General features: G+C 39.0%; 1 protein-coding gene across 2 annotated transcripts in view; it reads right to left on the bottom strand.

Annotated features, from left to right (window-relative positions):
* The window catches only part of PPP1CC (protein phosphatase 1 catalytic subunit gamma), a 28,633-nt gene extending 13,746 nt beyond the window's left edge, over positions 1 to 14,887 (bottom strand). For both annotated transcript variants that reach the window (XM_063086534.1, XM_063086533.1), the window contains exons 1-4: positions 14,667 to 14,887; positions 6,037 to 6,168; positions 4,831 to 5,061; positions 820 to 924 (exon numbers count right to left, since the gene is read on the bottom strand). In XM_063086534.1, the coding sequence (XP_062942604.1) occupies positions 820 to 924; positions 4,831 to 5,061; positions 6,037 to 6,168; positions 14,667 to 14,721 (523 nt within the window). In that variant the 5' untranslated portion in view covers positions 14,722 to 14,887. The remainder of the gene's footprint in view (positions 1 to 819; positions 925 to 4,830; positions 5,062 to 6,036; positions 6,169 to 14,666) is intronic.
* Between the last annotated feature and the right edge of the window lie 469 nt (positions 14,888 to 15,356).

The raw sequence follows: 15,356 nt of genomic DNA on the forward strand, positions 1-15,356 counted from the left end.
GTCAGTTATCATCTGGGTTAAAAATCACATGCCCAACTCTACCAAAGCCCGCCTAACTAGGAGAACAGAGACAATGCCTTCATTAAAATATATTATGTTGGGGGCTGGCCCGCGGCTCACTCGGTAGAGTGCGGTGCTGATAACACCAAGGCCCCGGGTTCGGATCCCATATACGGATGGCCGGTTCGCTCACTGGCTGAGCGTGGTGCTGACAACACCAAGTCGAGGGTTAAGATCCCCTTACCGGTCATCTTTAAAAAAAAAAAAAAAAAAAAAAAAAAAAAAATATATATATATATATATATTATGTTGGCTCTTTGATGGTTGCCTAATTTCTGACCACAGATGAAAAGGAATCCTCTCTGCAATCACCATTGCAATTACATTATACAATGTACAACCACCAAGCAAAGCAAAATAGATTTAAAAATCCAAGTCAGAAAAAGTTCTGAGGATCAAAAGCGGACGAAGGGAAAGTCTATTCACGTTTTCGGTATTCTAATTTACATCATAGTTAAAAATACTTTTTGCACTATGAGGGTACTTCAAGAAGTTCATGGAAAGATTTCTATTATCTATTACCCTCATATTTTTAAATCAAACTGCTACAGAGTCTAGAATTCCCTGTAACAAGTTAATTGCTTACTTCAGATTTCTATCCAAATGAGCCTGGCTGTGTGAGTAGCCCCTGTGATGTAACACATCAACAAAGGAGAGTCATCTGACAGGAAAAGTCACCAATGATAACTCATAAATGTCAAAGTGTCCACCCTTTAGAAAAAATCAAAACCTATTTGGACTAAAAATCAGCCCACATACCTCCATGACAGCAGAATATTTTTTCATCCACGATGGCTGCTATCGGCAAGCAGTTAAAACAGTCTGTGAAAGTTTTCCATAGTTTAATGTTGTATCTTCTTTTACCTGTGGAAATTTTAGGATGGTTTAAAAGAGATTACTTACTATTCTTCAGGTTCATTTTCTGAGGATGATTTCCCCAAAGCAAGGTTCTGATTACTTTTTAATGGAACTATGCATTTACTAAAAATCTCCTGGAAGGGGCTTAGACAAATTGGATATACATGACACTTGAAGATGTCTATCAATAAGCAGCAAATTACATTTTCATGTGAAATATTTAAAAATCCCACAGAAGTATGAAATCAGAATTCCAGATATAATGAAGATTAAGGATTACATCAAATCTCAACAATTATTTGTCAGCACCAACTGTTTGAAATCTAGTCTGTTTCGTACAATCTCAAACTATAGGTAGCTCCCTATTTCTAACGGAAATTATGAACAAGTTGTACATGTGCCATTACCATCTTCCTTCTGAAGAAACCTCTGAGAGTTAACTGCCATCCTGTTTCCAATAACCTACCAACACCAGATAACCTGCAACCCTTAAATATTCTAGCAGGTGGCACAATTATGATAAGGGAATACAGATTGCTTACTGCAGGCACTACAGGGTACCTGTTCCCTCACATTGCACAAACTCAGAATGCTCCCCATGGAATCGATGTTCTAGGGTGTTATGTTTCCTCCCCAACACATGTGTCCCACGCATTCTAGAGTCCAGAGTGCGATTCTAACAGGGTATGCCTTTAAGCACAGTCTCTATACGAAAAGTGCGTTCTGAGTTAAAAACCTACTCACAAGGACTGGCCCGTGGCTCACTTGGGAAAGTGTGGTGCTGATAACACCAAGGCCATGGGTTTGGATCCCTATATAGGGATGGCTGGTCAGCTCACTTGGGAGAGTGTGGTGCTGACAACACCAAGTCAAGGGTTAAGATCCCCTTACTGGTAATCTTTTAAAAAACAAAACCAAAACCCAAACCAAAAAAAAACCTACTCGCAAACCTTGGAAGAACAAATTTGGTTGAGACTGCCCAATTCCCAAACCAAGACTTTGTCTTTAGTCTCTCTTTTTTATCCTGGAGACTAGAGGGACATCTAAAGGTTTAACCTTTACCTCTCCTTTGAAAGCTAGAGCTGGCCCAGGCAACAGACTTCCTGGACCACACCTTCTACCCTAGAGAAAATCAAGCAGGACAGGGAGTTTAGCACAGGGTGTGACAGATAATGCAAATCCAACACTTGACTTTTCCCTCTGCACAGGAGGACTGTTGTCTTTCTTCCTCGTAGTTTCTGGCTATATGACTGGGTCTAACTCTGACCATGGTTCACCTTGTTTCACATTTCTTTGGAGGCCACTAATTTCCTGTCCCATATCTTCCTTCACTTCCTTTACATTTTCACATGAAATATTTAAAAATCTCACAGAAATATGAAATTGGAGGGCTCTGAAAGCAAATCCCTCCCTACAAAAGGTTGAAGGGGAACTTATGAACAATTACCTCTAAATCCCATAGTAATAATAACAATAATTCAAAAACAGGGGCCAGGCTTTCTTAACCCCCATTTATCAAGTGATTTGGTTCTATCTCCATTTTCTACTGAAGCTTGTCTTTCAGCAATCCTCAGGGGCTTCCCTGGAGATCTTTCCTTTTCTGTATGCTGGATTTGCCATTGCTGGCTAAGCTTTCTTCTTGAAGTCAGCTTTACTTTTTGATTCTTTAATCAAGCAACACATTCTAGCATCTCTTGCTGGTTCCCTTGCTATCTTTGCTAGCTTCTCCAACAAAAATCAGTTTTCTTCCTCCTCTTACCTCTGAGCATCTTAACTAAGTCTGGGGCCACTGCTTTCTCTTCTCTCTACATTTCCTGCCTAATGCCACCTCAGACCACTAGAAACAGCTGGCTCCAGGAAGGTTTAGTCTGAGTAATTGACAAGGTCCCTTTAAGCTGCCAAATCCTAAGATTCTGAGCCAGAACCTGTAATGTGGTTTCCTATTACTACATTAGACAGTTCTAATATCAGAAAAGGACAACATATTCATGCTTCTCCTAACAGATAACCCAGCCTCTCTAGCATCATATTCATAAAGTTAAAAAAGGAAAAAAAGGTAGTACACAGTACTTATACTGGGAAATGAGCCTATCATTTAAAGCAGTGATTTTTAAGCTGTTCCATGAAAATCTACATTTGAATAAAAATTCATTTTAATAAAACTATCAATGGTGTTTAAAAAAAGACTGTCTGCAAGCTATCAACTGGAAGCCACCTATATCAAAGGACACCTTTATGCCCACATGTAGACTGGAGAGCAAATTACAACTGCCTGATGGGAAAGGGGGGTGCTTAAGCATAGGGTCTAGAAACGTGTCTTGATAACCAAACAAAGAGTCAAAACTGGTATTAATCAACACTGATTTTCTAAATCTTTTTTTTTTTTTTTTAAAAGATGACCGGTAAGGGGATCTTAACCCTTGACTTGAAACTAAAGTAGCCAGTACTGTCACATTATGATATATGTCGCAACAAAGAGAACATCTGGATTTGAACTTCATCAATGTAAACAAAGTACATGCTGAGCTAAGAGATATGTAAAAAGATATATTCCTTTAACCCAAAAGTAACACTTGTAATAATTATCCAAAACACAATGTTACAAAAATCTCTGCCTCTCATTTCACTACTTAAGGAGTAGTAATTGCCTTACTAGTATTTCTTTGATACAGACTCACTGTAAATATCATATTATCTTTCTTGCACAAACTCAGTTGCTCCAGTCAGTCCAGAACCTGTAAGATTTTTTTCCCTGGTAATCCTTTTTATCTGATTTTATTATCAGCTGGATCTCAAGGCCACAGACCAAGCAGACATTCAGTTGTAGGTAAGGGTGGTGGCGGGAAGGATAAATCTATGAATGTAACTGTTCCAGCAGTGTTCCTCTAACAAATGGGCGAGCTCAACACATCTATGTGAAACTGAGATGGACAGACTACAGGTTATTACTGTAGTCTAAGGGAGAGCTACAGTCCTTTACTCATCTTGTTAGAATCACAGTAGCAAGTGCTAAGAAACTGAAATTCCTCAGTGACCCCTTTTCTCTCCTGCTAGAAATGATGAGCACAAATAGAGGGTGGAGATAAGAACTCAAAACTTTTTTTGACATTTTGTTACTTAAAACAACAATAACAAAAAACTCTCTATCAAATGGATTATTTTTAAGGCTTTAAGACTCGTTTGTGTCAACTAACTCAAAGTGCATCTTCAACTAAACAAGCCAAAATGGGTCACAAAATGTGTAAAATACTGTAAAAAAAAATTTTTTTTTTTTTACAATTTTGCTTTCTCCGCTTAGCACATTTTAGGAAAATAACTGCTATTTTTCCTGGGTGCAGACGTGCCAGGAGAAAAACCACAACAATACACATTTCAAAAACTAATTATTTTTATATTGCGAGATTCCATTTACATGAAATAATCTCTAGAAAAGGCAAATCTATAGAGACAGAAAGATCTGTGGTTGCCTGGGGCTGTGGTAATGGTTGTACAACTATAAATTTATTACAAATCATTGAATTGTACACTTTAATCAGATGAATTTTATGAAATGAAATTATATCTCACTAAAGTTGTTAAAAACAAAACTATTTAGACAGGTTCTTAGAGCTGTACTGAGAATTAAGTTATCTGGTGCATACTCACAACAATTATCTTAAAAAACCCACTACAGCCATCATCACTTCCTAATCTGATCATCACATCATAAAAGAATCAGGACATTATTATATTACAGTGGCAGTGTTATTTTTCTACGCCAAGATAAGCAAGTTAATGAAATAGAAAACATGAGTGATTATAACACTGCATCTAAACTCTCACATATCCTAACAACAGAAGTATGTGATAGTTCAGTTTATGACAAAGTATCTTAATTTATATAACTCTTCTTTAGATGTAGATAGTACTTACATTCATCATAAAATCCGTAAATCCTATTGATGCTGGCACATTCATGGTTCCCTCTGAGAAGAAAAAAATTCTCAGGATATTTGATTTTGTAGGCCAGTAAGAGGCAGATAGTCTCTAATGACTGCTTCCCCCTGTCCACGTAGTCCCCAAGAAACAAGTAGTTGCTTTCTGGTGGGAAACCACCGTACTCAAAAAGTCGAAGCAAATCATAGTATTGCCCATGGATATCACCTAGAAGCAAGAATTTTGTTACACAACGTTTCCAGACTTACAGCTCAATACACTAACAAAGCTTTGGAAAGACATTCCTTAAATACCCACTGAGCAATGACACTGACCTCTAATAATGAAGAGTTTAATTTGACAGCTAACACTAAGTAATTTCCAATCTTGTATCACATTTAATTCAATTCAACTTAATAAAATTTTTACATGTATGTATATTTCCAGAACCTCACACAAAATTCAACTAATTAAGAATTTATTTTGTGGAAAGGAGTATTATATCTAGGCATGCCTTCTTGCCAAGTAACATGGTTTTCCTTTCAGGGCAGCTGATAAACATTAGACCTCAGACAGCTCAATGTCTGGGTACCATGTCAGCAGAACTGCTGCATTCCTAGAGCCTTGGACCCGTCACAACAAAAGCACACACACTATACCACTACACCCATCAATGCATTCGGCTTTCATCTTCTCCCTGCTAGATAACACCAAAGAACATTTTACTTCAAAAACATGCATACAAGTTCTGTTAATGTCAAATATGCTTAAAGAATGTATCATTACCCAAATGAATAGTTTCATTTTTATAGTACACTGAGATAAAACACAGATTATCTGCTTCTGTTAAGTAGAAAATTAGTAGAAGAATAAAACCAGCATAAAGGAAGTTCTATTTTCAGTTATAACCAATGTTGCATTAAGCTTAAATATAATCATACATTCAGGTAGTTCAGACTTTTTCTTAGCTCTCCATTCTTAGTTTCATTTTTTCTTCTGCAATGTTTGTACTCATTTAGCAAAATAATTTTTCAAGAATCTGAAGCACTTCTAAGTCCATTAGAGGTATTTATTCTAAAGCTACTACTTAATTTTAAGCAGTTCTAGATTATTCATAAACAGGAAAGAATTCTACTATCTAATACAAGGTCATCTACATATCTTTGACTCAGCTAATCAATCATGTAACCAAAGATAACTTACCACATATTTTCAGTGGTGCTTCAAGTTCTAGTAGGATAGGCTGACTGAGAAAGATCTCACGAGACTTTAAGCACAGTCCTCTGATTTCATTCTCCTGTAGCTGGACATTCTTACCGGGTTTCGACCCTCTCACTGTAGGGGGGGAAAACAATTAGTCCAACGAAGTCAAATCACAATTTTACATAAACATTAAAATATCTGAAAAGATACAAGTTTTAAAGTGGGGGCAAAAACATGGTTTAACTAGCCTTCTGACTGGCTTTATTTTCAGAACACTTAAAAGGAACATGGTTTCAATGCTGAATCAGAATCTTAAAATCTTAGACAGGATTTCAGAGATTTAGTTGCATCTTCTATACCAAGTAAGACTTTATAGTATTCTGAACAAGGGGTTATCCTATCTGTGTATGAATAATAATTGCTAGAAAGTCTTCCTTTTACTACGGACTGAAATCAAACTCCTTGTGGGACACAGGTCCAGGCCTCAGTTCTGCAGCTAAGCCACGCAATTGGCCTTCTTCACCTACAGCCTACCCACTAGGACAGCTTTTTTTTTTTTTTTTGCCTCCTGTCTTCTCTTCAGCTTTATAAATGAATTAGTATTTGTACAGCAGGAGATTTCAGAGATTGTCATGTTACCAACTTTGTTACAAGAACTACTTGTTTTAAAATGTGGGATTGGAAATGCTCAAGAACCCTCCCCCGTCAGTGTTTTTCAGAGGACCATGTGTAATATCTCCTCAAAGGTCCCCAAGTTATCTATGAAAAATTTTAACTGGTGCTTTCATTTCATTAAAAAAATGTACAGGGGGCCAGTCAAGGGTTAAGATCCCCTCCTTACTGGTCATCTTAAAAAAAAAAAAAAAAAAGTTTACACGGCTGGCCAGCTAGCTCCACTGGTTAGAGCGCAGCCTTGTAGCACCAAGGTCAAGGGTTCAGATCCCTATATCAGCCAGCCGCCAAGAAAAAAAAATTCAAAAATTTTTGAGCTCGCCAGTTACCTCAGTTGGTTAGAGCACAGCCTTATAACACCTAGATCATGATCCCCATACCAGCCAGCACACACACACAAAAAAGTTGTAGGCTCATTGTACATATTTTGCCATGTAATTTCTACGCCTGCATCTGTGTTTACAATCATGCTTGTATAAGGCCAAGGATATCAGTGTGTGCTGTAACAAAGAAAGTTTTGCAGTAATCTGACAGATAAGCAATAATAGAAAGAAATCACTGCACAACACGGAGCATCCTATACTCAAAGTGCCCACATCAGAGCACTGAGTTTTACTATCAAAATGGAAGGCCTCGCAATAGTCCATTTATCAGCACATAGGTAGTAGTAGAAATGAAGAAATGTTCTGTTTTGGTTCCACTTGTAACAGATTAGACAGTCATTAAATACTGATTAAATGGCCTTAGTTTTTTACCAGTTATGAAGTGGCCCCTTCATGAAACTGGCAATCCAGCAGAACCACTTGCTAGCAGTCTGGGTAAGTATGGGGCCTGATTATCCTCAATGTGCTTGAATCCTTGTTTTGTACAAAATATTAATGAAAGCAGGCATCCTCTGAATTAAACACAGGGCTAGCCTAAATACAGAACTTAAATCTACATCATTCTACCACTAAACTCAATATTAAGTGATTTAGTTTTAACAAAACTACAAAATCCACCAGATTAAATCAATGTTGCTAATTTAAATTTTATTGGTTTTGGAGTCTTTGTATTCAAACTAAAAAGGCTGTGTCCAAGTTTGAGAAATTTTGTCCTAGGTGAAACCATCCTTCAGCCTGAATGGCCATTGAAACCTGAATTCTCTGAAGAAACACGTTTTGAGCAGAAAGTGGTAATATTTTTCCAATAAAAAATAATAAGAAAGGATGGCAAGAGAGAAGGGACAAACTCTTGAAGCACACAATGAAAAGAAAATAAAAAACAGGGCTGAACAGGAGCCAGTCTGGAGCCACAAGTTTCTGAATCAATTTTATAGTTTTGGCAAATCACTTCACTACTTTGGACCCAAATATATGTAAATGAACTAAAAGACTGACAAAGTATCTTTCTCATCAAAATGTTATGAAAAAAGAAGCAATAAAAAGGGGAAAGCACAGTAACGGTAATTTTTGAGGGAAGATATGAAATAGACACATATGTAATTCAACAGCAACTGAAAAACAGAAAATGTTTTTTCCAGAACCACCACAATAATTTTATTTTTCTCTCTAAACACACACACATAGAGTAGAGAAACATTCCCAGTGGAAAGATGGTAAGATCCCTCATTCATTGGCCAGAAAATCTCAATCAATAGTGATTTCACCACAAGTTAGCCAGAAACTTGGGCAGACTGCCCAGCAGGATGTAAAATCACATTGTACCCTTACAAATAGGAAGCATTAAGAATTAAATTATTGGGCTGGCCAGTTAACTCAGTTAAAGCGTGGTGTTATTAACGCTTAAGGACGAGAGTTCAGATCCCTGTACTGGCCAGCAGTAAAAAAAAGCAAACAAAAACCAACTAAAAATACCCTATATTATGGAACCTGTTTGTTAAGATTATCAATACTTATTCACAATGCTTCAAACATTCAACAAAATTGTTGCTGAGCACCTACTGCGTGCCAGGTCGTGTTATATGCTGGCAACATAACCCTGGCAACAGAATGGGCAAGAACCTTGTCCTTTTTCTCATGAAGGTTACATTGTAGTCGAGGTAACAGAAAATTTAGACAAACTAGGTAACTGCAGATTGTTATACATGCTGTGACTAGAAGAACTATCCCGCTATAAAAATTCTAAGACTAAAAGTCCGCCTTAAGCATGTCTTCAATACTGTTAAAAAAACAAAGGCATGGATGTCTCTATTTTATCACTATTAGTTATGAAGAAAAATACAAACAGTGCAGCTCTGCTCCATAAACATCAGTCAATATTTACCTTAAGGTGTAAAGCCCTCCCTGTGCTTTGTGCACAGGAGAAATCTACACAAAAAAGGAGACCCTAGGCAGGAAGTTCAATAGTTGTCACCTCATGTCACCTTCCTAAGTAGAAGTTCAAACAGTAAACGTAAAATTACTTCAACAACTCAATACCAGTGGAATCCAAAATATTCCAATGAATAAGAATTCCATTCTCCAGATGGAATGTTTCTCAGACATACAAGTGCTAGGCATTGCATGGAAATAAAAATCAGTAAGCACTGTGAACATATATAGGTTAGAGATCAATACATTTAAATTCCAACTTAGACTTAAAACATACAACTTTAGAGTAAAAGCATTTCTTTGTCTGACTAGAAAGGGAGATTCAGAAAAATGCATTATGGGGCCGAGCCCGTGGCGCACTCGGTAGAGTGCTGCGCTGGGAGCGCGGCGACCCTCCCGCCGCGGGTTCGGATCCTATATAGGACTGACCGGTGCACTCACTGGCTGAGTGCCGGTCACGAAAAAACGACAAAAAAAAAAAAAAAAAAAAGAAAAATGCATTATGGCTGTAAATAGCAAAGACTGTTCCGCAGAAACTTATTTAAGTATCTGGCAAATCACTAACACGAGCACATCATAAAAACTTCCACACAATTTTATCAAAAATAAACTGATGAAAACTTGAAATTATAAAAGAATATAATTAGTGATTATCTGTAACACCAGCTTTTTCTCACAAGCAACAATAATTTTTCTGATAGCCCAGCAACAAGCAAAACAGTGATGTAAACTATGGAAGAAATTTAAAGTACTGTGAGATTATTAATGAGAAATAAAAAAGTATTCTCCTTGCCACATAAAGACTGTTGAAAGGAGGTCATATTAAAGAAACAGCATACACAAAAAAGTCCCAGTTGAATTACAATGAAGTTCAGAAACTAAGAAAGGTACAACCAGCAGAAAAATAAATCAAAAGATTTTGCTGTTTTAAAATAATCCTATTGAAGTAGGTGATAATCTTAAGAATATGCCACATCACATTTATTTCAGTGAATCAATAACTTCATGATATTTGACAGATTTAGGAAAATAAGACCTCAAACCAAAACAAAAAACAGTAAATATCTGCAACATTAAACTTTCCCACAAACAATGAAGTTCTTTTCTACAAAAAATATAAACCACAGAAACGTTATCAAAAATTCTTTGGTTTCTTTGCAGTCACCAGCAGGGAGACTTCTACTCCCGACCATCTTAATTGTTTCCATACCACGCTGCGCAACCCTCTCCCCTCATCTTGACTTTCCTAACTGCTGGTATCATACTTCAGGCATTTAAAGGTAACACCAAATTTCACAAGACATAGTTAAGATGTAGCTACAAAACACTGTCCACTGCTCTCAATAAAGATTTTTGAATTTTTCTACCCCTAGAGTAAAGCCAGTTCATTGAAAAATGTTTAACTTTTCACAGTCTAACAACACATTTTGATAAAGTACTACCGAGCAGACTATATCTTTTACGAGTTTTCCATCTCCTATAAGCCTTAATATCAGTGACACTCAGTTCCCTCTAGACAAGGGATGCTAGTAAACCCTAGAGTAGTGAAGAAACTGGAGATTTCAGGTAAATCATCAAAAACCCATAAGTAAATCATCTCTTCATCTTTGGATACAGAAATCTGATCATAAAACATAAAAATCCATCCCAGAATTCCATATGCTCCAAGGAAATGCAATTTTTCCTTATTCCTCTTGGTGAGACTTCCCAATTTCCTCATCTACTAAACAATTTACACCCAGAATATTATCCTCTTCAAATTCCAATCTTTAAGGTCCATTACTAGCCCTAATTGTAAATTAAATGAAATGGTTAAGTGTGTATAAAAGCAATCATTTCCCTGCTTCAGGATCAGTAATCCCCACCTAGTCAAGTGGACTGACTGCACATTATTTTTGTAGAACAACAGGTCACGGGTCAATAGCAGGATGCAGTTTCAAAGACATAAAGCAATCTCATCAACATGTACCACTGACTAGTGCTGGGCTACTAATGCATGGCCCAGCCCACCTCCCTTTCCCCAGTTCGGAGGAGAGGACAGGCCTCTCTGCTCCTGTGCAGCACAAGACCCCAAGCACAACTGAAAGACATACACGATATAGTTAGAGTCAATGCTGCCTCCGGCTACTGACAAGCAAGGGGGCACTGAGGGCGTCAGGAGAGTAATCCTTTTGATGCTATAGTTTAAAAAAAAAAAACTCACTCAAGATGCAGAGCACCGGTCTCCAATAGAGCTTTCCTGTCTTGCCTAGGAGGATGTGGGCTTAGAACTGACAGGCAGGAAGGAGAGGCAAGGGCAGAGGCTCACAACACAGACTTCTTATAAATTAGGGAATTAGAAACACAAAACTCGAATGTCCCTGTTAAAATTATCTGCTGTGTAAAAAAGAAATTACAGATGTTCATGAGAAAAGATTACTTTTGTTTTCTTTGGTCAGCATTTTAAGAACTCCTTTTTTTTTTTTTTTTAACCATTACGTTTGTCCTTTGTTATCTTTAGGACCAGGGATGGCTGGCTGCCTTTTAAAAACACTAGAATATGAACATGTTTTCATTTATACCAAAAAGCTGAACATGGGTTAATCAATTTTAGAATTTTGGAATATCTGAACACTCACCATCTTCAGAAGAACTCTTACATATCAGAAGATTAAATTCACAAACACTTTCAATGAGCCAGGGCAGAGGTCATATGTAAATCAGTCAAGCAAGTCAGGCAATTATGCAGAGTCTGTACCGTCTTGCAGTTTGACAATGGCCTTCTTGAGAGCAAAGATGCTTCTTGCAAACCAGGATGTGAAATAAGTTACAACCATCTGATACGCAAGAAAAATGCTAGCTATCCCTGCTCCTTGAACTAGGTTGTTTACAAAGTAAAACTCTGCCCCAAATCTCACTTTTCCCCAACAGAGTATCAGACCAAACCAACAGCTGGTTTATTTTCTCTCTAAATCCCCTAAGTTCTACTGTGTAGTCATTTAAATAACTAACATCTGTTATACCAAGGACTAACAACTTTAAGGTTTTATCATCAGCAAGGCAGAGCCTTGGGTAAAAGTTTCCAAGGTGGGTTGCGGAGGTGATGCTTCCACTTAGGAAAAACTACTCAGAGTTTAAAGAAAAGAACTGCAAAGCTGCAGTTAAGATTAAAAAAAAAAAGTCAACAAGGTCATAAGTGACATAGTCTGTCCATTTCCAGACATATTTAAATCTTAAAATTTTTAAGGAGGAAGGTTTTTGGGACAATACAAAAAGCATAAAATTTATTATCAACATCCTCTAACACAGACGTATACATATCAATGGATCATCTTCAACTATTTCTGTACCAATTTAACACCCATGAGAAAAAAAGGTATTTAAGTATATTGTACACCTATTTCCTGAGACATTAAAACATGATACTCGATAACACCAAGGTCAAGGGTTTGGATCCCCTTACCATCCAGCCACCATAAAAAAACAAAAACAAATGGACCACTTTATACTCATTTCAATGAAAAATGAAATATTAAAAAAAATCTGGCTTTGAAGTGCAACATAATATGTAAAAAGGAACTATTAACAATGACTGATCTCATTTTAGATGAGCTAAGTTTACCAGGCAAATTTCTTAGCACAATTTTAAAGATTAAAATTAACAAAATCTGTTAAGTGAATACAGAGACAGTTATGAGCAAACCAAAACTTAACAAGACTTAAAAGTTGACCTTAAAATTCTAATGTTTCAAATCAATAGAGATTTCAATTTTTCCTGTTTTCTCAGAGAAATAAAGCCCACTCTAGTCTAGCCACTCATATCTCTGAATAGATGTGCAGAATTAAAAAATTTGGAACGATAGGCTGGTTGGCTCAGTTGGTTAGAGCATGGTACTGACAACACCGAGGTTTAGGGTGTGATCCCTTACCTGCCAGCCACCAAAAAAAAAAAAAAGAAAGAAAAAAGAAAAGAAAAGAAAAATTTAATAAAAAAGTTCCTTTCTTAACCGCAAACTATTTTCATTGGTTCCTGACAGATTGCTACCTCATAAATTAAAGAACTGTATTAATGAGTATGAAAAGTGTGATTCTTGTATAAATGCCAGGCACTGAATGAATGACAAGGTTTGCACCTACAAATGCCATTTCGAGATCACTTTAGGGATCCTGAATGACATGTAGTGGGTTTTTCTTTTAAGAAAATATAAAAGGAAAAAAATGCAGATTAAGAAAAAGAATATTTTCAGGAGTTTCATTATAATGACTTACTTTAAAATAGCTGCAAATTCTAACACCAGAGCTGTCCACCTGTTCATCCTCTCGACTTTATCACTCAGCATATATATTCCAACAATATTTATTTTTCCTCTCTATTCTAACATTATTTTAGGACAGTACAAAAGCAAAAGGCAGTTAAAACTCAGCCAAATTGACATTATCAAGTGCCCAATCAAGAAAGGGATTTGACTGAATTCTTCCAAAGTCTTGGATTAAAATGTTAGCATTAGTAGACGTGCTTTTGATTTTGAGGGCAGCTCAATTCAGCTTCTCTCTTTAAAATCTAAACCTGTCCCACATCAGTATGAATCAAGTGGCTGGCGCCTCACAAATCTCAGGTCAGCCAAAATTAATGCTTTATTTCAACCTTTACTTAACCATTGGACATCTTTGTTCCTTCCTTCCTACATAGGGTGACAGTTGAATGTAACCTGTTCTAGCTCCTCGCTACCTGGGTTTGAAACCTGACAGTCACTGTGTAACCTCGGTCAAATGACTTCACCGCTCTTAAATTTCTTCTGTAAAAAAGTAATAAACGATAGTACCTACCTCGCAAGGTTGTTGGGATAATTCAACGACATCTATATTTAAGTGCTCAAAGAATGCCTGATACACAGTGAACACTTTAGAAGCTATTATAATTACAGTAGTAATTTCATGAACACAAAGCGCTTAACACAGAGCCTGGCACTCCGGAAAGATAACGATACTGTCATCGGCTGGCTTCATGTTCAGATGCACGTTCAGGAAAAGAGCGCGGAGACCTTTCCAAGATTAGGACAACTTAAAAGGATGGGGGGGGTAGAAGGAGACAGGGTCTGACATCCCCTTGAGATATGAACGTTCGTCACCAAGTAACAACAAATGGGTTCCCCAAACCACAAAAAGCAAAAATAAAGCCAAGTAGGATAGGAAAACAAAACAAAATCCGGTGGAACTCATCCCCCCTCAAACTGCTTCTAGAGAGATGAGTACCAGAAACTCGATCTCGCGGACAAAAGTACGGTGCACACCGTCCAGCAGGTTGGACTGGGGCCCCAAACCTTCTCTCCTTCAAAGACTGGTCCGGTTTGCCGTGGGCAAGTGGGTAGGGGCGGGAAACGTGGGGGTGGGGAGCGGAGTTTTCAAATTTCACGGCCAGGAAGAAGGCTGTATCCTCGTACAATGAATGAGCAGAGCCAGAAGGATCCGCGGGTGGCGCCAAATTCGGGACCCCGGGCCGGCCTCCTGCCCGCTGCAGCCCCCCGCCCGCTGGCCAACTCGCGCGGCTCAACCCCGCGGCGATGCAAGATCAAACGGCCTCCCAACTCCCCTCCCTCGAGCCCCCAGGGCAGCCCGTCGCCGCGGGCCCGCCTCCCACCCCCAAAGTCCTCCGACTGCCCCCCTCACCTTCCAGCAACCGTTGGATGATGCTGTCGATGTTGAGTTTATCTATATCCGCCATCGCCTTCCCACCGCCGACCTTCCAGCAGCGGCGCCGCCGCCGGCTCGCGCCCGGGACTCACACCTCCTTTCCCACGCCACGAGCAGAGGCGGTGGTGGCGGCAGTGGCAGCAGCCGCTGCGGGTCCCCCCCCCCCAACCGCCCCACTCCCTGCTTCCTCCTTCTCTCCCCACTGGAACCACGAGAAGAACAAAATGGCCGCCGACTCCTTAGCCAACCTCGGGCGGCGCACGGATGCGCGCGGGGGAGTGCAGCGGCAGGCCGGGACTTCTTTATGGACCACAGAGTGCTCGGGAAGGGGCGGGGCCAGGCCGCGGGAGGGGGCGGGGTCAGAGCACGGGACTGGAGGGACGGTTGAGCGTAATTGCGTCCGCGCGCGGGATTCTTCCGCCAAACGGGACGAGCAAATAGGCCCCCCGGCCCGAGCGCGAGTTGCAAAGTTGCATGCGGTAGTTGGGGCTGAGGGAGAAGATCTGCTCAGTACGCTCCGAAGGTTGAGTTCTCTACCGGATCCTGTTCATTAGGACCAGATGTTTGAAGACCTGACCATGTGGAAACCCACTGAGGGATTTCCGGGGTCCTGGGATTCACCTCTTAAACTAAGTCTGGGCTGGAGAGAGAGAATAATAAAAACGA

The sequence above is a fragment of the Cynocephalus volans genome, chromosome 2 (assembly GCF_027409185.1).
Source record: "Cynocephalus volans isolate mCynVol1 chromosome 2, mCynVol1.pri, whole genome shotgun sequence".
NCBI classification, from domain to species: Eukaryota; Metazoa; Chordata; class Mammalia; order Dermoptera; family Cynocephalidae; genus Cynocephalus; species Cynocephalus volans.